The 22,723-nt window shown below is 38.9% G+C and overlaps 1 protein-coding gene across 2 annotated transcripts in view; it reads left to right on the top strand.

Moving 5' to 3' along the window:
- The first annotated feature begins 2,517 nt into the window (after positions 1-2,517).
- SLC35B3 (solute carrier family 35 member B3) overlaps positions 2,518-22,723 on the top strand; it is a 33,195-nt gene continuing 12,989 nt past the window's right edge. Inside the window, exons 1-6 of one of the 2 annotated variants that reach the window (XM_067568353.1) lie at positions 2,518-2,605; positions 7,582-7,863; positions 10,172-10,293; positions 12,956-13,110; positions 14,949-15,056; positions 21,009-21,106. In XM_067568353.1, the coding sequence (XP_067424454.1) occupies positions 7,663-7,863; positions 10,172-10,293; positions 12,956-13,110; positions 14,949-15,056; positions 21,009-21,106 (684 nt within the window). In that variant the 5' untranslated portion in view covers positions 2,518-2,605; positions 7,582-7,662. Of the gene's footprint in view, positions 2,606-7,569; positions 7,864-10,171; positions 10,294-12,955; positions 13,111-14,948; positions 15,057-21,008; positions 21,107-22,723 lie in introns of those variants that run through there. The other variant, XM_067568354.1, reaches the window with a different exon arrangement.

The following is a 22,723-nucleotide window of genomic DNA, read 5'->3' as shown; positions in this document are numbered from 1 at the left end:
CCACCTGCATGCTTTTCTGGAGCTAATCCTTTAAATTTGGCATAGCTCAACAATATCAGCCTAAAAGTAGCTATTGTGTAACTAGGCAATATCTCTTTCTTTCAGCTGGTAAGAACCAGCCTTGTTTAAGAAACAATAGTACATTGTCACAAACCTCCTGCAGAATCCCAGTTTGATATGGATTATTAATAATTACACTTTATTTACTTTGTGTGTTGTTTAAAGTAATTCACAGCAAAATATGGATTAAATAGAAAGTGTTTCTAGCTATCTTGTTTTGCTTTTTTGTGATTAAGCTCATTCTTCTAAGCAAGTATTTATTTGGGTTTGGGTTTTTGTGTGTGTTTGTTTTGGCTGCTGTGTCCTCAACTGTATATGTTCATTTGTTTCCCTTTTGGTGTCTTCATTAAACTGCTTTTCAAAGTTTTTGTTACTGTATTGTTTTTTGTTTCTTTTAATAGTAGGGCAGTCTCATGCCCTCTAAACAGCTAATTGTATCTTGTGACTTTTGTAAAAACAGCCTCATGTTGGTGATCTTTTATCTGTAATAGTCCTCTGCCCTCTTCAATGTACTCAAATTTCAAGGGGGAAAAATCTTGTTAATCATACCAATTTACTACTCTATTGAAAAATAAGCTGAGCCTAAGGCAGTTATGTAGCAAGTAACTTAACATTGTTCCTCATCCTCACTTTCAAAGCTCAGTAGGAGTCTCAGAGCTATTTCTTTTTGGTGGCATTCATAGTATATTTACAAACAGGAAAGAAAGACCTATTCTCGCCCTCAAGAGCTCACGGTTTAAAGTCAGCCAGGCAAAAAGGGTCACGAGATGAGATCACTGTTTGACTAGCTGTTTTAATGATACATCAGATTATGTTAATACAATTTTTCAATCAAGAGATATAATCTATTCCCCATTAGCTTTAAAAAGCCACAGCTGGGTCTTCTTTACTTCAACAGCAACATCTCTTAGATAATGTTCACCACTGTCTTGACTTTTTGCACTGTTATAGCCATGTTAGTCTCAGGATAGGAGAGAGACAAGGTGGGTGAAGTATTATCTTTTATTAGACCAACTTCTCTTGGTGACTTGAAGAAGAGCTCTGGGGAACTCAAAATCTTATCTCTTTGACCAGCAGAAGTTGGTCCAATAAAAGATATTAACTCACCCACCTTTTCCCTCCAAGAAAAGTGGCTAAATTTAGGCGAGGCTTAGTAAAGTCTCCTCTTAAATGAGACTTTTTCCTATGATAAATGCAGGGTTAAACCTGCTTATTTTGTATGCTAGAACTGAGCTGAAGATGTTACTCTGCACCTATGCTAGGGGTATGCCTTTGCCAGAAAAAGGTATTTTTACAATAGCTATAATCATGTCCTAGTGTAGAGAAAGAAATATGGATGTAGTGGTAGTTTTACAGCAGAACCTCTATTTTATGAACTAATCGGGAGTGAGAAATTCATAAAAGTGAACACCTCAAAATTACAGTAGATGTGGTGTATAACTTGCAGTATGGTGCATGGCCTTGCTTAATTCTCATCCTGCACACCGCTGCAAAGCAATTTCTGATGCACTGAAGACATCAGGTGAAGGATTGTCAACTTGTTCCTCATCAACTTCATTTTTGTTATGGGATTCCCCTCCTCACCTCTGCAGTTTGGAAAAAAGATCCATATAATTGGTGGTTTGTACGACTGGTGTTTGTAAAATCAATACCTAACTGGGTGAGGTAAACCCTAGAGCTTCCCATTATATATATTCACCTTAACTCACTACACTGAGCTGAACCTACCGCTTGCTCTGTCTACACTGGGATTATACAAAGAGGTAGATCTCACCTAAAAAATAAAAACACACGTACCCCCCTTGTCTCCCCCGTGCAGACACAGCCTGGGGGGAGAGGCGGGGGGTCACCTGTGTGTGGTGGTGGCACAGCCAGTGTGTGGCGGGAGTTGTCTCCTCTCCTGACAGATGTTCCTATGGGGGGGGCCCTTCCATTCTCTTCAAGGGTGCTGGAGCAATTTTTATAGTGGGGGTGCTGAAAGCCATTGAACCAAACTGTAGACCCTGTATGTAATGGAAACCGCTTGAGGCCAGGAGTTCCCGCGCCTGTGCTTCTCTTGGGGGCTCCTATATGGGGTTCCTCCCAGGTGGGGGGGTCTCCTCTTCTAGGGGGCTATTCCCATACTGGGTCCCCCCTGGGGCCACCTCCTCTCCTGGGTGGGGTGTTCCAATACGGAGTGGGGGGGTCTCCTCTTCTGGAGGGGTTCCTACAGGCGGGTTCCCCCATATGTGTATGGTGTGGGTGTGTGTGGGGGGGGGGGGTTCTGCTCTCCTGCCCTCCCTTGGAGGCTCCTCCCTGCGGAGGGTGCCTGCTGCTCAGCCGCGACTAGGGACCCGGCCCAGGCCGGGCGGAGAGCGCCGAGCAGACGGATCGCATCGGCTCGATGCGCTCGGCGCTCGCCCGCAGACAGACACAGGCCAGCGACAAAGCCCCGCCCGCCATTTCCGGCGCTGCCGCTGGCTGAGGGGAGGGGGCGGCAGGTGGCGGAGACGGAGCGGTCGCCGCAACCCTCCCCCCACCCCCCCGCCCCGCGGCGCGCGAGCAGGTACTGCTGGGCCCCTCCCCTCAGGGCGCGGGCGCTTCCTGGAAGGCGGCGTCGGCCGGAGCCGGGGGCCATGAGCGGAGCGGTGGGTGAGGCGGGGCGAGGGGGGAGGGGCTGCGAGGGTCCGCTGGGCACCTGCCCCTCCGCGGCGCGTCCCTGGCTGGGGGGCGGAACCAGCCCCTGCGGCGGCCGCGGGCGATGCCCACCCCAGGGCGACCCCCCAGTGCTGTAGAGACGCGCTGCCCCGGGGCGAGGAGCGGCCGGCGAGCGCGACCCGGCCCCGGCCCAGCGCGGCTCCCGGGGGCTGCCGGCCTGCAGCGAAACTCCCTCCCGTGGGGACCGGGCTAGGAGGGGCCCTTGGGCCTCCAGCCCGCGGTCCTTCCCTCCTTCCCTCCCCGCAGCAGCGTTCCCGGGTATCGCCCGCCGCTGCGGTGGCGTCCTGGCCGCTGAACGACTGACTGCGTTTACGGCCAGAGCGGAGGCCGGTTTGCCTCTGCCTCGGCCCTGGGTTGTGTCCTTAAGACATCGGGCCTCTTCTGAACAGACGGCACCGGCTCCCGTTACCAGGACCGCACCCCAGGACCGGATCGAAAAGACAGTGGAGAAAATAATGCTTCCTTTCTTTTGTGATCGCCGTTATTTACAGTGCTTCCTGCTCTTGACTCCACTTTAGTGTCGTTGTTTCCTCTAGATCATAAAGTCAGGCAGTTTCTCCTGTCCATGTTGAAAGGGAGAGGAAAAAACATTTTGAAAAATGAGGAAAGTGTGATTTTAGAAACACACACACACACACACACACAGAGCGGAGGTAGGGGTGGATGTATTATCTGACACGACTTCTGATTTTTTTTCTGTAATTGACTAAATATCAAGTTGACTGTATCCTTTCAGTGCATGGTGTAGCTGTGTCAGTCCCAGGATTTTGGGGAGCAAGGTCCAAGCATAATTCTTTAAGGCCCAGTACAAACTTGTAACAGGGGCCCCAAAAACTGTGGTCAGACAGATTGTTACCCGTCTCTGTTTCTGGCACATAGGATGCCTGATGACAAAACCTGTTACCCACGCAGTAACACCACAGTTTCTGTCCTGTCTGTGTTTCTGTCACACAGCATGCTGATGCCAAAACCAGACAAAAGCTGTGACCCCCGCAGTATAGCAGGAGCTGCTGTTTTTAGGCATTGGGATGCCTGTGCCTTTAAGAACCCAGCCCTGGGGAGCGAGAGCTGAGAGACTCCCTGAGACACAGACTCCTGTGAGAGCAAAAACAAAAAAGCCCCTCAGCCTCCCCACCCTGCATTATTTTTGCAAATAGGGCAGGTCACAGGTGGCTCATCCCAGCAGGGTCACTTACCCCCTCTGCCCCTCCCTGGGCTGGTGTTTTCCAGCAGGGTCACTGTTACCCCCTCTGCCCCTCCCTGGGCTTGTGTTTTGCCTCTGCCAGGGGCTGGCAGCGCCTCAACCCTGGGCTAACCCCAGCTTATTTAAACCCCCCCCCCCCCCATTTTGCTCCTCAGCCCCTCTCCTACTCCCATCTCCATCGGCTTCACCCCCCAGGCCAATAGAATTCTGTCCCCTGATTACATCCTGCTCATCCCTGCCTCCAGTGTGCCCCCTTTGCCCCTTTTTAGCCCCTCTAAACGGCGGGAAATGGAGTCTGACTCCCAGTAAGGGCAGGGTGAGGGCAGCGGCTGCAGCAAATGTTACTGAGCATGATCAGTTCCTGTGTGCATGCTCAGTACAGCCCGAATCACAAAATCTGTCTGCCCACAGTGTGTGGCACAATAGCGGCTCGAAAGCTTGTCTCTCACAGCTGCAGAATCAGGGTTAGCAAGGATCAAGAGAAGTTGGTCTGGTAAAAGATATTATCTCACCCACTTTGTCTCTCTAGTGTCCCTTTAAGGCAGACACTTTTAAAAAATGGAATGTTGCTGTGCTCTGATCCACCAACACACAGAGAAAATCATAATGTCTTCTGCCCTCCTGCTTGCATAGATATATGCAATTGATTATTCCTTCCTTCGTATTTTGCATTTATTTTTATTGAATTTCATCCTGTATATTTCAGATCATTTTTCCAGTTTGTCAAGATAATCTTGAATTCTAATCCTGTCCCCCAAAGTACTTGCAACTCTTCCCACCTTGGTATTATCTACAAACTTCATAAGTGTACTCTGTGCCATTATCCAAATCATTTATGAAGATAATGAATAAAACCAGACCCAGGACAGATCTTTGCAGGACCCACTTGACACTTCCAGCTTGACTCTGAACCATTGATAAATACTCTGAGTGTGGTTTTCCAACCAGTTGCATACCCACCTGATGATAGGTTAATCTAGGCTATATTTCCCTAGTTTATAAGAAGGTCATATGAGACACTATCAAAAGCCATGCTAAAGTTGAGATATCTCACATCTACTGCTTTCCCTCTTATGCACCAGGCTTGTTATACTGTACTGGTGGTGTCAGAGGAAAAAAAATGTACAAAAAGGAGGAAGAGAGATTGACAAAAATAGGCCAACTACGGCAATGACAATACATATTAGTTTATAAACAACAGTATCTTGCCTTCACACCGAATTGCTGTTTGGGCATGGAAGTTTAGAGCACTACTATGTAGCACACCACTCCTCTTCTGGTGAACGTAGTAGCTCTTTTAACTCTTTATCTGTCTTCGCAGTTAAATGAGCAGCATTAATTGACTCCTGGAGGGAGTCTCATTCAGTTTCCCTTAGTAGGATAAATGATTGCTATAAAGGACTGCTGGGAAGATGGGTCTTGGAGATACTCCGGTGAGGAAAAAATACTGTTGTGCTGGAATAACCAAAAACAGTCTAGATAAAAAATGTAATTACTAACTGCTGGCTGAACAAGCTGTTGACCTGCACTTAAAAATCCTGGGAGCAGCAATTGACCAGTGCAGTTAGCCTGAGGCTGAAATATGAAAAATTAGCCTCAAATATCAGTTACCACATAGTTAATCAAAGTGAAGAAATGGATGATTTGCCACCCACTCCAGTATTCTGCTACATTCCTTCTTTTTGGTTCTGTAGCTGATAATGATTATAAAAATTTGGGCCACCATATTCTTTGTCATATGGCCAGATTTGAGACCCTGGTTGTTCCTGGAGAATCACTAAGATTTTTTTCCTAATCTACACACCCTTTTTCATGAACATTAACAGGTAATCTCAAGCAAAACTGACCGTTGGAAACAAAGGGTGGAGGGAAGGATTCTTTCCAGTTTCACAGTTAGGATCTGATCCTTCAGTTACCACATTACTATTGTTAAGTCTTTTCTGCATATAGATATTGATGTATTGAATGTGGTGCACCTTGCCATGCAAATAAAGTAGACTGGCCATAATCACAGTACCTCTGCACCAGTATTTTCAGTGTGATCTCAGCAATGGGATCATCCCGTGACAATATATTTTGTTTTCATGCCTGTGAGCATTGTTATAACAGGCTGGTTTTGGCCATGCACTGAAGGGGCAGGTTTAATCATAGCACTGTGAACTGATGACACAGGTTTGTGCACCATTGCTTTCTGCAGATGGTAGAAAGACCAATTTAAGTAAACTATAACTATAGAATCATAGAATATTAGAGTTGGAAGGGACCTCAGTAGGTCATCTAGTCCAACCCCCTGCTCAAAGGAGAACTAACCTCATCTAAATCATCCCAGCCAGGGCTTTGTAAAGCCACAGCTTAAAAACCTCTAAAGATGGAGATTTCACCACCTCCCTACGTAACCCATTCCAGTGCTTCACCACCCTCCTAGTGAAAAACTTTTTCCTAATATCCAACCTAGACCTCCCACACTGCCACTTGAGACCATTGCTCCTTGTTCTGTCATCTGCTACCATTGAGAACAGCCTAGCTCCATCCTCCCTGGAATCCCCTTTCAGGTAGTTAAAGGCTGCTTTCAAATCCCCCCCCTCATACTTTTCTTCAGCAGACTAAACAAGCCTAGTTCCCTCAGCCTCTCCTCATAAATCATGTGCTCCAGCCCTCTAATCATTTTTGTTGCCCTCCGCTGGACTCTCTCCAATTAGTCCATATCCTTTTTGTAGTAGGGGACTGAAAACTGGACACAGTACTCCAAATGCGGCCTCACCAGTGCCAAATAGAGGGGAATAATCACTTCCCTCAATCTGCTGGCAATGCTCCAACTAATGCAGCCCAATATGTTGTTAGCCTTCTTGGCAACCAGGGCACACTGCTGACTCTCATCCAGCTTCTTATCCACTGTAACCTCCAGGTCCTTTTCTGCAGAACTGCTGCCTAGCCTGTCGGTCCCCAGTCTGTAGTTATGCATGGGATTCTTCCGTCCTAAGTGGAGGACTCTGCACTATAACTTTAAGCAAACTATTTTTGAAAGGTTTTAAGGGGTGTTTTACTTTTTATACATAAAAAGTCAGACTTAAGATTGTCCCGATCAAGTTTTCCATCTTTATGTATGTTTACACTATGAAGGTTATACTGGCGTATCTACATAGTGTGTACACAACCTACACTGACAGAAGGGTTTTTTTGTGTGTGCAAGAACACCACCTCCCCAAACGACAGTAGCTAAGTCAAAGGAAGAATTCCTCTGTCAACATAACCCCAGTGTAGGTTCAGCTATGTCAGCCGTGGTCTGGGGTGTGCCATCAGCATTTACAAGTGTAGACCAACCCTCCCTATAAAATACTCATGCACTAATTCTTAGCAATAGTGCCATAATGCTGTTGCTGATTCTACGTCTTTCATTAGATCTAGCATGCAGGCAATAGTATCATAGGAGACACATAATACACATGTTCTGCACTATTGTAGTTTTTAGGAATTCCCATGAAGTATTGAAATTAAGTTGGAAAATATTTCTGTGTGCAATTTTTGAGTGAAGAAATGTTATTAAATTTCATATTTGTATACTGTTTTAAGTTTGAATTTCATATTCCTATGGCCTCTCTCATTTTTAGAGTTTCTTTCAGCTTCCAAACAAAGGACATAAAAAGAGAGAGGAAGAAAAAGGAGAAGATTCCATTGACACCGAATGCAGCGAACTAGGAATCATGGATCTGAAATTCAACTCCTCAAGGAAATATATTTCCATCAGTGTACCTTCCAAATCACAAGCCATGTCACCTCATATCAAATCAGTAGATGACGTAATAGTTCTCGGCATGAATCTCAGCAAATTTAACAAACCTGCTCAGTTTTTTATTTGTGTTTCTGGAGTTTTTATGTTTTATCTAATCTATGGATATTTACAGGTAAATTCTGTAATTGTTTTATGCTAGTACCTCTGTTTCTTTTGTTGAACAATATCTATTTCTAAAAGGACAATATGTAGCTTGATCAGTCTAAAATCTGTCCTAATCTATCCATTTAAAATATATATATATATTAAAAGAATATTAACAAAGGCTAACACTGAATTTAGGGGAAAAAATAGTACATGATCATGTAATTATAAACTATATCATAATGCATATTCACAAGAGGACCTAATTAAGGTTGCTTGGACTATCTTAATTCTTTCCTTAACTTTTGAGTGCATGACTTTGCATCTTTCATATTCTTAACATTTTTGTGATTTTCTAATTTTTTACAAAAGCAAACTGAAAAAACAGATTTTAGATCATGTGGGACCGTAATAATCTTTGCATGGGTCATCAGGGTTGAAATCTTTAGGACCACAATATGGACTGCTGCCACTTGCACTAACCCTTATTAGGCAGTTATCCTTTATGCATATTCACTGGAGTGGGATGAGATGCATACTTGCCAGAATTACCTAGATATATTTCACTTATGGTATGTCTATACTGATGGTGGCAAAGTAAATCGATCTTTCTGGATCGATTGAGCGGTTAGATCAATCAATCAGGAAGTCGACTGAGATGCATGCTTCACAGCTGTTTGCTAGACAGCAGAGGAATTTTAGGACTTATGAATCCTGGGTTCTGTTCCACCTTCTTCTCTAGTGGTTATAGACCTTTTTGCTCCTGTCTTCAATCTGCCAGCTGTCCTGGGAGGAGGTTTTGTTGTTTTTAGTCTCCTTCCTCTGAAGCATCAGGAATGGCCACAGCAGGAGACAGGACATTGGGCAGGCTAAGACTAGGCTCTGAGGTGGCACCAATCATTCTCTCTCAGGTGTTTGCCTGGCTGGTTCTTGTTCACATGCTCAGAGACTGATTACCATATGTGGGGTTGGAAGGAATTTTTACCCAGGTCAGATGGGCAGTGACTTTGGGGTTCTCTTGCCTTCCCTTGCAGTGTGTGCGTGTGGGTTACTTGCCAGAATTACCTAGATATATCTCACTTACGGTATGTCTATACTGATGGCAGCAAAGTAAATCGATCTTTCTGGATCGATTGAGCGGTTAGTGTAGACCCGCTCAATCAATCAGGAAGTCGACTGAGTAAAACCACCCCCTCAAGTAGCACAGTGCAAGTGAAGATGGCGCGCAGAAGGGAAGCACAGCAGTCGACGAGAGTTATGTAAGCTACTGTGTAGTTTGTGTAACTCCTGTCGACTGCCGCCAAATCTCCAAGTAAGTGTAGACCAGGGCTCAATCATTCTCCCTGCCTTTATAGGGGCCTCAAGCACTTGTGCACCTTTGTCCCTTCTGTTTTCTGCTTGAGGCACATAATAGTCTAGTCTTCTGTTGGCTGTAATACTTTGGTCTTATTTCTAGTGTTGGGTTTAGTGTGCGTGTGCTGCGTAGTGTTAGTGACCTGTGATGTATACTAGGTCAGAATGATTATCTGGTGGTCCCTCCTGGCCTTAAACTCTGATTCTAAACTTCTAAGCCCTGCTGCAAAGCATTGAGGTGCTAGAGCATCTCAACGAAATGGTTGTAAGATTTTTTTCTAACATTGGCAAATCATTTTTCCCAACCTTATTCTCAAATGAGAGAGAAATTTTTGCTGACACTTAAACAGCCTGAGGCAACACCTGATATGGATAATTGCAGCCCAATAGTTAAATTTGGCAAAGTTATCAGTAACTGAAAACAGGGTCTTATAATAGAAGGTATTAGGCAGCCTTAACTATTATCCTTGCTGCCAGCTCTGGCTAAAATTGATACATCTACATAATTCTTTAGGGAAGATGTATGTTTTTCCATAACATATGAATCTTTTGTTTTAAATGTCTGTGGATTCCTAAGAAATTAGAATTACCAGTAAATCTGTCTTTTAAATAAAGGTTAACAATTTGTACTTAATCATTTATTAGCCATTTGAGAGTGCTCTCTAGAAACAGTCAAATACTGAGTAAAATTAATTGAAGAGCAAGTTAAAAGCAATGAAGCCCTCTCTAATTTGAGATGAATGTTTATGGGCCAAATGCCATTCACTGATGAATCACTTAGTTAACAAAAGTGGAAATATATCACCAATAAATGTGGTCCTCTTTGTTCAGTATTTAAATGGATGCCTCTCCAATATTTCTAAGTTATCTCTACTTAAATTCTTTGCAACTTAAAAGCATGAGAATTGCATGCTCATGTTGAGAGAATAGGTCTGCTAATTAATTTTTGATTTAATATGGTGTGTGGTTGTTTTTTTTAATAGGAACTGATATTTTCAGTGGAAGGTTTTAAGCCCTTTGGTTGGTACCTTACTTTAGTGCAATTTGGGTTTTATTCCATTTTTGGACTAATAGAACTGCAACTTATTCAGGACAAAAGGAGACGGTATGTATTTAAGAGATTTATCCTTCAGCATATTTAAGTTATCAAAACTTTCTAAGTTAGCCAATCAGTTTGATAAATTTGACTTCCCTAATTTGTGTATGAATATTACTGTTATTTCATAGATAATTGAATTGATTTGTATGAATAGTGACAGAATAAAATGTAGTATGATTTGGTGAGCAGATTTGAAATTGAAGATATACATCACTGTTTGTTTTCATCAATATACTCATGTCCTGTATTTCTATTTATTATGGCAGACTTCTGTTGTAATAGTGAAATGGAACACTAGCACCAGAAGTTAACTTTTTTTTAAATATATATATAAACACTATGTCAATTCACTTAAGGGTGTGATGCAGCTAGAGGAGTTGTACCCAGGAATTCCCAAATTCGAATCCTGTGGTTTTACACAAACCCACTCAGGCTTTGGAAATGCCACTTAACCTCAATTAACCTTCTGCCTCAGTTTCCCCACCTATAAACTGGGCATTTTACCTATCTTACAAAGGAATGAGGATTAAGATCAAATACCTAGAATTTTTCAACTTTAATGTATTAGTAATTCTGGAATATGTGTTAGGAAGCTTTTAATTTGGCATTCCCGTGTCAATGCATATCAGGATATAATGCTACATATGAGTGCACAGGTTAACATACTAAGTTACTGTACTGTATACATGTATTTCAGAAGTCACAGAACAAGTACATAGCATTAATATTATATTCTATGTACTGTACTATGTAAGCAAAAGGTTAGTGTTCCAGGTTTAGGTCTGGATGCTGCAAAAAAGTATGGGCGTGCACATGCTTAATTTTAAGAACTGTGAGTAGTCCTACTGAAGTCAGTGGGATAACACGCAATGCATAAAGCTAAGCAGATGTGTAAGTCTTTATGAGATCAGAACCGTAGGAATTTTGAAACCTGGAGATGCAGGTGTTTAGGCTACTCCCTTTCAATTAGCATACCTTTAATTTTTTCATTGTATTTCATTTGTTTTTTCAGATTCGTATTACACAAATTATTTCTGATAATTTATTAAATATGATTTATGGAAACATTGATAGTGACTCCATAGTTAGTTATATTGAGATTTGCACTTAAAAGGAGGACTGAAATCAGTTTCATGCTTTTCTGACTGAACTGAGTCTCCACATTTGGCACAGTAAATATAGGTCAATTGCATTTTCTTTGTTTAGTAAAATATTTACTAACTATTTTAGAGAGAATTTAAGAATAAACCATTTCCAAATTTTGCTCTTTTTCCACCCCTCACAATTCTTTGTGTTCTGTAGTATACAACCACAGTCTCCATACACTTCTCTCACACACACGCTAACATCTCAGACAGTCCACTTTTTGACATTTAAAATTAAACATGTTGTTTTCCTCCCCACATCCCCAGTTTTCCCCACCAATGGTAATCCTCAGATGGAATCTTATATATTACATTTTCATTCAAAGTACACTTTTACACTTAAATTACAAGTTTCTAAAAAAAATGCATTATGTTTTAAATGCTGACAGATTCTAAATTATAGAAAATCTAAAGGTGCTTCTAAAATGAAGTCAGATTTATCAGGTTATACAGAACAGTTAATTTACGCTTAGTTTTAAAAAGAAAGAAATATCTTTCACAAACAAAACCACCTGTAAACTTGTGGAATACATCCTTATAACTGTGTTACAAAATGTGCTGTGAATAAGGCAAGGGTTCCAGCAAGACAATTCCTCATTCACTACCCCCCCTTTGCTGAATTTTTTTTTTTCATGCGGCTAAGATAGCTGCATGTGTATCCACAACATGGCCATTAAGTGCTCACTTCCTAAACTTAGTGCCATAATTATTTTAAAAGTACTGCTCGTGTGCAACCTACAGAGCAAATGATAACTCACCACATCAAAAGCAGTATTCACCAGAATATTCAAAGGTACCTACTTCTCAGTGACTTATTTCAAGGCTAAATCTCAACCTTTTTTCTTCATTCATTTCTCTGGAATTATAAAAAGGCACAAGAATTACTCTGTAAATAGGGGGTATGTATTTCCCTCCCCCCGTCTACTCCCCCTCCTCATTTTCTGCATACTCAGATATGGGAAAGCTTATTATTTAAACTTCAAAAAGAAATTCATAGTCAAACAGAGACAGTCCAAAAGAGACATTTCAAAAAGTTACGAGCGATTAAAAATGGCAGTGGTTGCAATGAGAACTGTTACACAGTCATTATGAGAGAAGGGTGGTTAAAGAACAAACAGATGCATGAGTCATGGGTATTGTTCCCAGCTTCCTGTGTGTTCTTTGATAAATCACTTAACCCATTTATGTCTCTATTTCCCTTCTCTGAAATAGGGATAATTCCTGATGGGTCATGTTAACCCATTTTTTAACAGTTGTGATATGCTTTGTAATCCTTAAATAGAAGGCACTGTAGAAGTTTAAAGCATTATTCGTTCGTTAGTTGAAAATATGGAAAACTTCAATTTTTATAGTGATTGTTAATTTCAAGGAAGGGATGAAATTTTAGTGAAAGTTTGACCCATTTTTCAACAAGCTCTATTATTTATGTACCCTTTCTTCTAGTTTATCTCAGTATGAAAGTCTCACCTGTTAGAAATACAATATGCTCATAATACCAAGATTCACACTTTTATATTTTGCAGAATCCCAGGCAAAACCTACATGATGATAGCCTTTCTAACTGTAGGGACTATGGGTTTGTCAAATACCTCCCTAGGATATCTGAATTATCCTACTCAAGTCATCTTTAAGTGCTGTAAACTTATTCCTGTTATGATAGGAGGAGTCTTTATACAAGGTATGCACTGTTCTTGCTATTAAATGTTATTCTTATTAGAAGATAACCACATAAGGGCCAGATCCTGTATTCCATTGACTTTAATGGAAGTTTTGGGTAGAGCTGGGCAGGAAGCTAATTTTTTTCCCAGGACAGGAAAACAGTTTTCAAAACTTTTCCTATCTTGAATCGGGACAGAAAGTCAAATCTTGAACTTTTTGCCACTTAAATCCCTTCCACCCAAAAAATGTGGATTGTATCAATCAAAATGTTTTATTTCTATGTTAACCTTTTTAAACAAAATATTTTGCTATAAATTAACTTGAGTTTTTAAACAAAGTAATTTTGAACCCAAAAACCAGAACTTCTCATGTTGAAAATGTCCAAATGGGACATTGACAATTTCTAAAATCTTTTGAAAAGGCAAATTTTTCGAGAGACCTTTTCCCACACAATGTTTCAGTTTTGACAAAACATTTTTGACAAAAAAAAAAAAAAAAAAATTGTGTCCAGCTTTAGTTTGAGGTGCTCAGAGAATACAGGATTAGCCTCCAAAATTGTATTTAATGCTAATCTAACTGAAGTTCATAACTCTGACCATGTAAATAAAATAGATGGCATATTTCAATATTTTATTTTGATAATTCCCATAATATATATTATGAAAAATTCTCACTTGTATCTGTAGATTTGTTGCTAGTCTAAGTCAATAAGAGTACATCTGCACAGCAAGCGCCAGTGAGCGTGGGCCAGTGGATTCAGGCTCACGCTATGGCACTAAAAGCAGCTCTGTAGATATTGTGGGTCAGGCTCTGAAGTCTTGGGGGAGGAGGGAGGTCTACATAGCTATTTTTAGTGCTGTTATGCGAACCCAAATCTGTTGACCCAGGGGCTGAGACTCAGGCACTCAATGGAGATGTACCCTAAGATTCTCCACATGGAAAAGGACTATAGAACTGAGCCCAGAATGTAGTATTTCTGTTACTGTAGTTGTGTGTCTTGTAGTTACAGTGGAACATTACACTTCGGTATTGAGACTGAAGCAGTAATAAACCAGTTGAGAGAAGGAAATCAAATATGCAAATTCATACTAAAGTAAATATTGTACATGCAGTTAACTCAGATCTATTTTAGGATTGAATCTTCTTGCGACTTAAATTTGGGGCATGCGAGTCTTTGTAGGTAACTTTATAATGCCTTTGGATTATATAGCATTAGCTTCTTGAAAGAGGAGAACATAGTTTAAAAGATAGGTGTCAAACCATTTTTTTCTGGCAGCTTACATGGTGACACAGCCTGTGGGAAGGAAGGAAATATGTTATTCAAATGATATTCTCGGGCTTTCCAAGAATACATCTGTCTGGCATTGCTGAGTTCTAGAGCAACGTTTCCCAAATTGGTCTGGTGAGCCTTTGCTGATGTTCTACAGGCAGCTGGCTGACCAAATATCACTGGCTGTCCTTGTTTTCGTCTCTTACATTAAAGATAACTAAAATACATTCTTAATACTACTTTTTCCATGTAAGTAATTGCTGTAGTTGCCAAAGAGATGATATGTAATCACTTTTAGGGGAGGAGATGTGGCCTGTGCCATTGTGAATGGTAACAGCTATTGCCCACAAGATCTCTCTATGGAAATATGGGATATACTATGGAAGAGTTTTTGGGAACTGCTGCTGTAGAGAGTTACAACCAGATCTTCTACTCAGATATTAGGAGGCAGGATATTTGGTCCATATATTTTGGTGGAGGACTGAATGGAAGTTTTTTTCCTTTGTCTGCCATTTCCCATAAAAAGGAGTTAAAATTAAAACTATTACATGGCCTTATTCTTGTTGTTTGTATTGTTTTTTGTATAGGAAAACGTTATAATATTGCAGATGTGTCTGCTGCAATGTGTATGAGTCTTGGCCTAATATGGTTTACTTTAGCTGACAGCACAGTCGCACCAAATTTCAATTTGACAGGTAAAGAAGCATTTTACTTTATGGTTTAATAATTCTTATTTTGCCTAGACTGAGCATTGCATAAAACTTCTGGGAGTCTTTGATGATAGTGCCTTGGGATGTCATACTAAAAAATGGTAGATTTTGTTATATCATTGTACTAGCAGCACTATAGTATAATAGAAGAGAGAGACTATCATTTTAGGCCTCAGTTCTCAAGTGCTTATAACTTCCCCAGATACTACCCTTGGGGCTGAAGTATCTCATGGTGGATCTCAGTCCAGAAGTAAATATATCTTGAGAAGCTTGATAAAATTCCATTTGACCCAGTTTTGAAACACTTTAAATAGAATAAAAAGGTGGGTTTTGTTAAATTTTTTCAGACTTATTTCTAGCAGTTGGTAACTGAAACTTTTTTCTTTACCTCACATTTGCTTTAGATTTAGATTTAGTCCTCAGTGAAAACTAGTGCTCTTGGCATACAATTTCTTCATGTAAGTTAGAAATAGAAGAAAATGTTTTAACTGATGTGATACTTCATAAATTCCCATATAAAATTAAAAAGGAAAAAATAAAATAGCTATGCATTCATAACATACATTTTTGTATAACTTAGCCAAATCAAAAGGAATTTTCACTGGAACACCAAAAAACCACAGGTCTATCCTCAGGACTAATTTCATGTTTCTGCCTCTTCCCACTGAAGCACTAGAACTGTACTGAAAAGGTAGCAGGTTTTTTTTAATAAAGACAAAATTACTTATTTTCATTACGTTCTTACTCAAAAATTTAACCATTTTTGCTCTGACACTCAAACTGGAAAATTTCACCCTGAAAGTTAAGTTTCACAAAGTTATAAGTGACTGAAAAAGGCTCCTTTAAATGGAAACAGTTAAAGTTAACTCAGTGCTTCCTCTACAATATCTCAAATATATGTATTTGGATAAGCAATCATTTCAGTGTGTCTGCACCTGAAGCACTACAGGGCTTCCACCTTTGAAATCAGTATTACCCATCTCCAACAGAAAAGTAGGGCCTCTTCATATTCCATTTTAAAAGTGGATGGGACTATAAACTGATATCCATCACCATTAAAATCTCTTGAGTCGAGCAAGTCTTTCAGCCTTTCAGTTGCTCTCCATGCTGCTACTTTAAAACTGCATGCTTTCTAAACAGTACAGCTCTGGAAAGCATATCTCACAGTGTACATAATTGAAATTGCACATATGTTCTCAGGATTGCATAAACACATTGCTTCATATTTTATGTAATTTAACAAGGACATTAAATAAAACAGTTCTACTGCAAGATTGTTTGATGTTACATATACTTAAATAATGCTTATATCATGAAATTTAAAGTTGTTTCATACAGCAACCATGAATTTGTCGTGTTGTATGTGCTATATAAAAAGGCATTGAGGATAATATCATCATAGTAATATTATGTATGTACAATGTAGGAATTTAGGGCGGTCAATTTTGAAATTGTTTTATTTCAAAAGAGTGAGATGAGATATAGTAATTGCTTAGACAATTCATTGTAGAACCTACATTTCATATTTGTGGCATTGGTTAACCAATGTGATTTGACCCTAAAACAAAATAAGCCCTTTATTAGGGAGGAAACCTTTTTCCTTTTCAGAAATGTTATTTCATCTAGTGTTGTGCAGTGCTCAAACAGTAATGATTTATTATTGTCTGAACTCAGATGTTTATTTAGCCTTGTCATAATTTTGCTGTGTTGGCTTTTTAATGTGTCATTTTAGTGGTATTACAAATGGAAAAAATGACTTACTATCTCTCTAAATTATAGGATCTACTGTATACAAGTACATAGTGGGACAAGAGACAGGATGTGTAGTTGAACAAACAAAAAATGTATTTTGGGTACAACATGAGACTCTCCTTTTTGGCACCCACCAAATAAGTATATCTCAGGAAAAAAACACATCTAGGCATTTGTTCTTAGGATGGTTTTTAATGGTTAAAAGCTATTTTTAAATGGAGTTTTTTAAAATCAGATTTTAAAATGTCTTAGATTTTTATTTGTTTTAAAATATATTTCTACAAAGTGAAGGACTGAGGACCATGTTGGTCTGAACACCTTCAATAATTTGATGTAAGTACATCTTCTGTATATTGTCTGAGTGTTTTCAATATAGGACCACAAACAGCACTACTTTTTCCTTTAACATAGTTAGGACCCATTTCAACCAAAGATATATCTTACAAACACAGTACAAAAGGGTGAAGGAAGACAGGTCTGAGGAGTTAGGGCACAGGACAGGGGCTTAAAAGATCAAGGGCATGTCCATAGACTCACTCAGTCAATGGGAGAGCACTCTCCTGTTGACTGAATTGGTCCACCTACCCAAAAGGAGGAAGGTAGCATCGACAGGAGAGCGTAGCCCGCCAGCGTAACGTCTTGAGGACGCCACGCTGTGCAGACGTAAGTACGTCGACGGGAAAGCGTATCTCAAGTTGACCCAGCACAGCAGTGTAGACAAGGCCCGAATCTTCTCTCAGAAGACTGGGTCTGAGTTCTTTCCAACTCTGCTATTTAGCTGCTGTGTAAGTTGAGCAAGTTACCGCTGTGTACCTTCTTCCTAACTTGTCTGTCCTGGTCATCTAATGTAGTCTGAATGGGGACTTCTGCAGTTTAGAAGCTGGATATTTTATTTTATTAGCTGAATGATGGAGGTAGGAGGCAGCTTAGTACATTTCCCAAAAGGTGGGCTTATTTCTGAAATTATACCAGTATAAACCAAGAGTAACTCGGTTGAAATCAGTGGAATTAACCTGGCGCATAGCCAATATGAGATTCATTAAAGAATTTTCTCAGGCTGTAATTTTCTTTCTTTGGTGTACTTGGTCCTTTAATAATTTTGTAATATTTTCTGCTGCGAAGGGACTGAAAAAAAGCACCATAAAGGTGCCCCTTTGAAACAGATTGTATATTGACATTTGAAATAGATGGAATCAGAGTGAAAAGAAAAATGAGCTACAGACATAAGCTTTCAAAACAATGTTAACTTTTTACTTTGTAGTGTAACTTTAAAATGACAAATTCCTAAGAATTCATTTGTCTTATGATATTGCCTACTTGCTAGTCACTAAATAATATCAGATTTCTTCCTGGTGATTTATAATCAAATTTGTTAGAATCATTTACACACAAACTAGTATGATTCTGGCTGAAGCTTTATTTTTACTCATTATTTAATCAAAATTCTTTAAACATGCACATTGTCAAGGGCAAATCTATTTACATGTCACAGTTATGCCTAAGGAAGCAAAACTATGCTGTGAGGTTAAACGGAACAAGTAATCTTTGCTGTCTGATAGGAATGTTACTAACAAAACCTGAGGGGTTTAAAGCATCATCTGGATGAACAATTTTCCCCATATTGTGCAATCCAGAATTTTGTAACTTACACTTAAGGCTCTTTAATAGCTATGGATCCAGGATAAGCATTGCTGTGCAAAAGCAACAGATAGACTTAATGAAATATACCCCATTCAGTGTTCCATTCATGCACTAAAGATGTTGTCAGCAAAGAAAACAGATGTTGGCTTTTGCCACTGCAGCCTTGTACCTAGGAGAGAGAGATATTTTAAAAGTAGAATTGATATTTTGGGCTCCGTAATGGTTCTGGGCATTGTCTGACTGAAGAGATGGAGGAACATTGCCCAAACAGTATCATGCCTTTTTAAAGACCTAATATATAGAGAGACTGGCTGGGAGGATTCATGGAGGAGGTACATCTTGATACATCTGTGCAAGAGAAACAACTCCTCCTTTAGTCATTCTACTGGCAGTACAATTTATCCACTCTCCAGTGCTGTGAGCCTTATCATGATTGGTCCCTGCATGGAAGCAATATGGGATAAAAAGTTTCTTGCACACATATCCCCTCAAGCCTACATCTGCAGGAGGAGACACAATTTAGCCCTTAGCTTCATTAATGTTACGGTAATGATGTTTGGCTGACTAAACTAAAAACCTTCAGAGTGGACTCTTAAAATATATTATAAAGCTTTTGAATTGGGAGATAATTTTGTTATTCATTAATTTTAAATAATCCATGTTGGAAGAGTATTTTTTTTCTTAAATGCAAGGTATGTGGTTTAGAAACTTTGCATGGACTAAAACTTTGCACTAGCTTAACATAGAAAAGATTTTTGGGGAGGGGGGGAATTTTTTCCCCAAAATCTGAGAGGTACAAAAGTACAAAGAGTATGGTTCATTTGATTCAAATCATGCATGCCCTGCTATGTCTGAAGTCTTTGGGCCAGGTTCAGATCTTACTGTTTATCATCACTGATTTTAGTGGAGTTACTGCTGATTTATACTTGTGTAAAGTGAGATCAAAATCAGGCCCTTTGGAGTGTTTTGAATTTTTTAAAGAAAATTTTCAAATTCTGTCTGTTCTGTCAGATTGGACTACTTGTGCATTTAAGTAAAACTATCAAATTATGAGATTAAACTGGCTAATGTGAACTATCATCTCATTTTATATTGGTGCACCCATATTGACAATGTAATGGATTCAAGCTACAGATCGATATAGTATGTGAAAAAGTATAGTTTAAAGTAATATAATAGTTTTGATATAAAAATGTAGGGAATATAACTGACTCAAGACTTCCTTGACCAGATACTATGTGCTTCTCTCATTGAGAGAAAATAAATTTTATTTAAAATAAAATTATAAATATACTAGTCAAGTCCCATAGCTCTGTTTTCCCATCAGTTCACTCAGACATCAGATGTTTCTTCAGGTTTATAACTCCTGTCCTGGCTTCTGCTACTAGTTATAAAGAAGTTTTTTGGCACATAAAATGCCATTGTGGTAACAGTGCCCCTAAATACCGGACTGAACAGATTATGGATTCTTCCCCCTCTGCTTTCTTCCTGGTGCTTAGAAAATGGCATAGTACCAGAAATGTAGTATGGAGACAACTTTATAATTTTTAAGGAAATTAGGAACTTTTTCCAATTCAGACAGTCCCAAGCATCAAGAATTTTTCTTTCTGATAGGAAAAGTGTATTCTTCCTTAAGGTCTTTGTATTGTTCCAACAAAATATTTACCAGTGAGAGATGAAATCTTAAAATAATGTCATGCTGATTGCCTACTTGTTTCCTTTCTTTGCTCTCACATTCAATAATGATGGTCATGATATAAGAAACAATAGAAAATAGACATGACTTTAACTGCTGACAGTGTGTACTATTAGTTAATTTAATGTTATACTTTTATGAAAGCTGGGATTCCAATCTGTTTTCAAAGAGTATCCAACATTAACCTCTAACTGTTGGAATGGTAGAGATATTAGTTGATAAAATAGTGAAAGAATCAAAGTTTGGAAATTAGTTGACTTTGATGGATAAAAAGTTAGTAATTTTTGTTATTGTTAAGCTGACAACATTGTCTGCAATGTAGTGATTTTGTTGTGGCTAGGTACTGTAGTATATACATAAAAACACACATTCATCTTGTATCTGAGCAGCACCTGGGCAAATAAAATTCAAAAAGCAGAAAACCTTTCACTGTGAGTCCTCTTACTTTTGTTGTTTTGTCAGTATTTCCTTGTTTTTCCTTTTTTGTGTTTATTAAATATAGTGGACATTGCTTTTTCTTTTCTTTCCAACAGGACATACTATATTATTTTACATTAATAATATTCAGAATAGATTAATTTGATCTTAAAATTTAATCATTATTAAATATCTGAGTTCTCATATAATATAAATGCCTCTTTTGGGATTTGGTGCTCTATTGTGCTGGTCTGGGTAAAATAAGATAATTCCTGCCTTCTAGAACTTAGTCTAAACTCATATAAGCAAAGTGAAAATTGCTTGAGCTAGCATCTTACACTAGTCTCTACAGAATGAGTGTAGAATGGCATTTATTACTATTGTTTGTTTTGATAATTAACATTTTTTTCTCCCTTTTTCTTTTCTTGGAGGTGTGATCCTTATATCCCTTGCTCTCTGTGCAGATGCAGTTATAGGAAATGTGCAAGAAAAAGCTATGAAGTTGCACAATGGTTCCAATTCAGAAATGGTAAATACCGGACTCTTTAATCTAGTATTTTGTCACAGACTATACGAATAGATAGAGTTGGAATTTTTATCCTATTTTTGAAAGATATTCCATCTAAGTCAAGATAGTAGTCCAATATTTGATGCTTGTATTGCATATATACACATGCACACCTGCTGTAGTCAATTTTATCCAGAGCTGCTGAAAAAACGGACAGAATCCTAATGAATTTAACATAATTGATTTTTTTTTTAAAAATCCAGACCTTTGAATTAAGCTACATTTTCCATAAGCAGTGTAAAAAAACAGACTAAGCATGAAAAATGACTGATTGCTGTTAAAGTGAAACCAAAGGTACTGACACCTTTTATTTAAACACACTCTGAAATAGCAGTGCTAATTTTCTGAAGAGCAGTAAAAAAATCTAAAAAGATTGACTTGACAGATGTTAATCAGTCCCAAAAGATACAAAGTGTGATGCACAAAGCTTAGAATAAAAGAACCAGCAGATGCAGCTGAAAAGTTTGATTAGAGAACTCCTCTGAACTTCGATAAAACTTACATTATCTACAGGTATCAATAGAGGCACATCCATTAAAACTTTACCTAATGAGAATTTAGCAGTCTATCCTCAGTACAGAATAGAGGCACTATGACTAACCCCATTAGAAATTACTTTAGAAAATAATCAGATCTTGTAAAATTAAGTGCCTTATAATAACAAGCAGTATGGGATTTCAAAATCCATATCAAGCCCAGAAGCTCTTCATAACTTTTTGAATCAGTAATCAGCTCTTTTTAAAATCCTTGTCCTCCCAAGTGCCAACAAGATTTGAGGAAAGAATGATTCCCAATACAAAATATTGGTAAAGATTAAATAAATTTGGCAATTTTACCATTATATACACTTACTGTCTTCTTGCTACATAGGAAGACAATAGCAGAAAGGGAGGGGGAAATCAGAAGGGATATGAAAAAGTTGTTCCAATTGAGAGAATCTGCATGCAGCTAATCAAATAACAAATATCTAGTACTAGTGAAGTGAAAGTGTGAACTGACTTCAGTGCCTGTGAGAGTTCAAAAAAGTAGATATTCAATGGCAATAAACACACATTAATAACCAATCCATTAATCTGTAACTCAAAGTGAAAATGTGTTAAATATGGTTCCAAGAACTCTTGTAGGCTTTCTTCCCTTAGTGGAATGAATATAATTTTCATAATAGACAAGGCAAGATGAAGCAGACACTTTTTTTTGGATATTTTTGGAGTTAACCTAATTAAAAAATGTTGCAATTGCTGAATTTTATTCAAACTGATAGTTAACTTTTTGTGATTTTTAGCATTGTAACTTGTATACATATCAGTTTCCTTCAACAGCATATTGCAGTACATATTTTATAAAATTAAAACTTTTTTCTTCAATTACATTTGTTTTTTCAAATTATATTCAATGAAGGTAGTGATGCCTATAATTAAGGTTCCCTAATACTTTGTCATAGGAACAGTGACAGAAGGATCTGACCACTAGAGAACACTCCCCTACAGCAGTATCCACATTGCTTTGCTGTCTAACAAATAGCTGTGAAACCCACTGGCAAAGTATGTGTCCAGATGCCTGCAGTGGCAGATACACATA

This window comes from Emydura macquarii, unplaced genomic scaffold, assembly GCF_026122565.2.
Source record: "Emydura macquarii macquarii isolate MOO-44397 ecotype Brisbane River unplaced genomic scaffold, CSIRO-AGI_Emac_v2 contig_2890, whole genome shotgun sequence".
Lineage (NCBI taxonomy): Eukaryota > Metazoa > Chordata > Testudines > Chelidae > Emydura > Emydura macquarii.
This window is presented reverse-complemented; position numbering and strand designations above follow the sequence as displayed.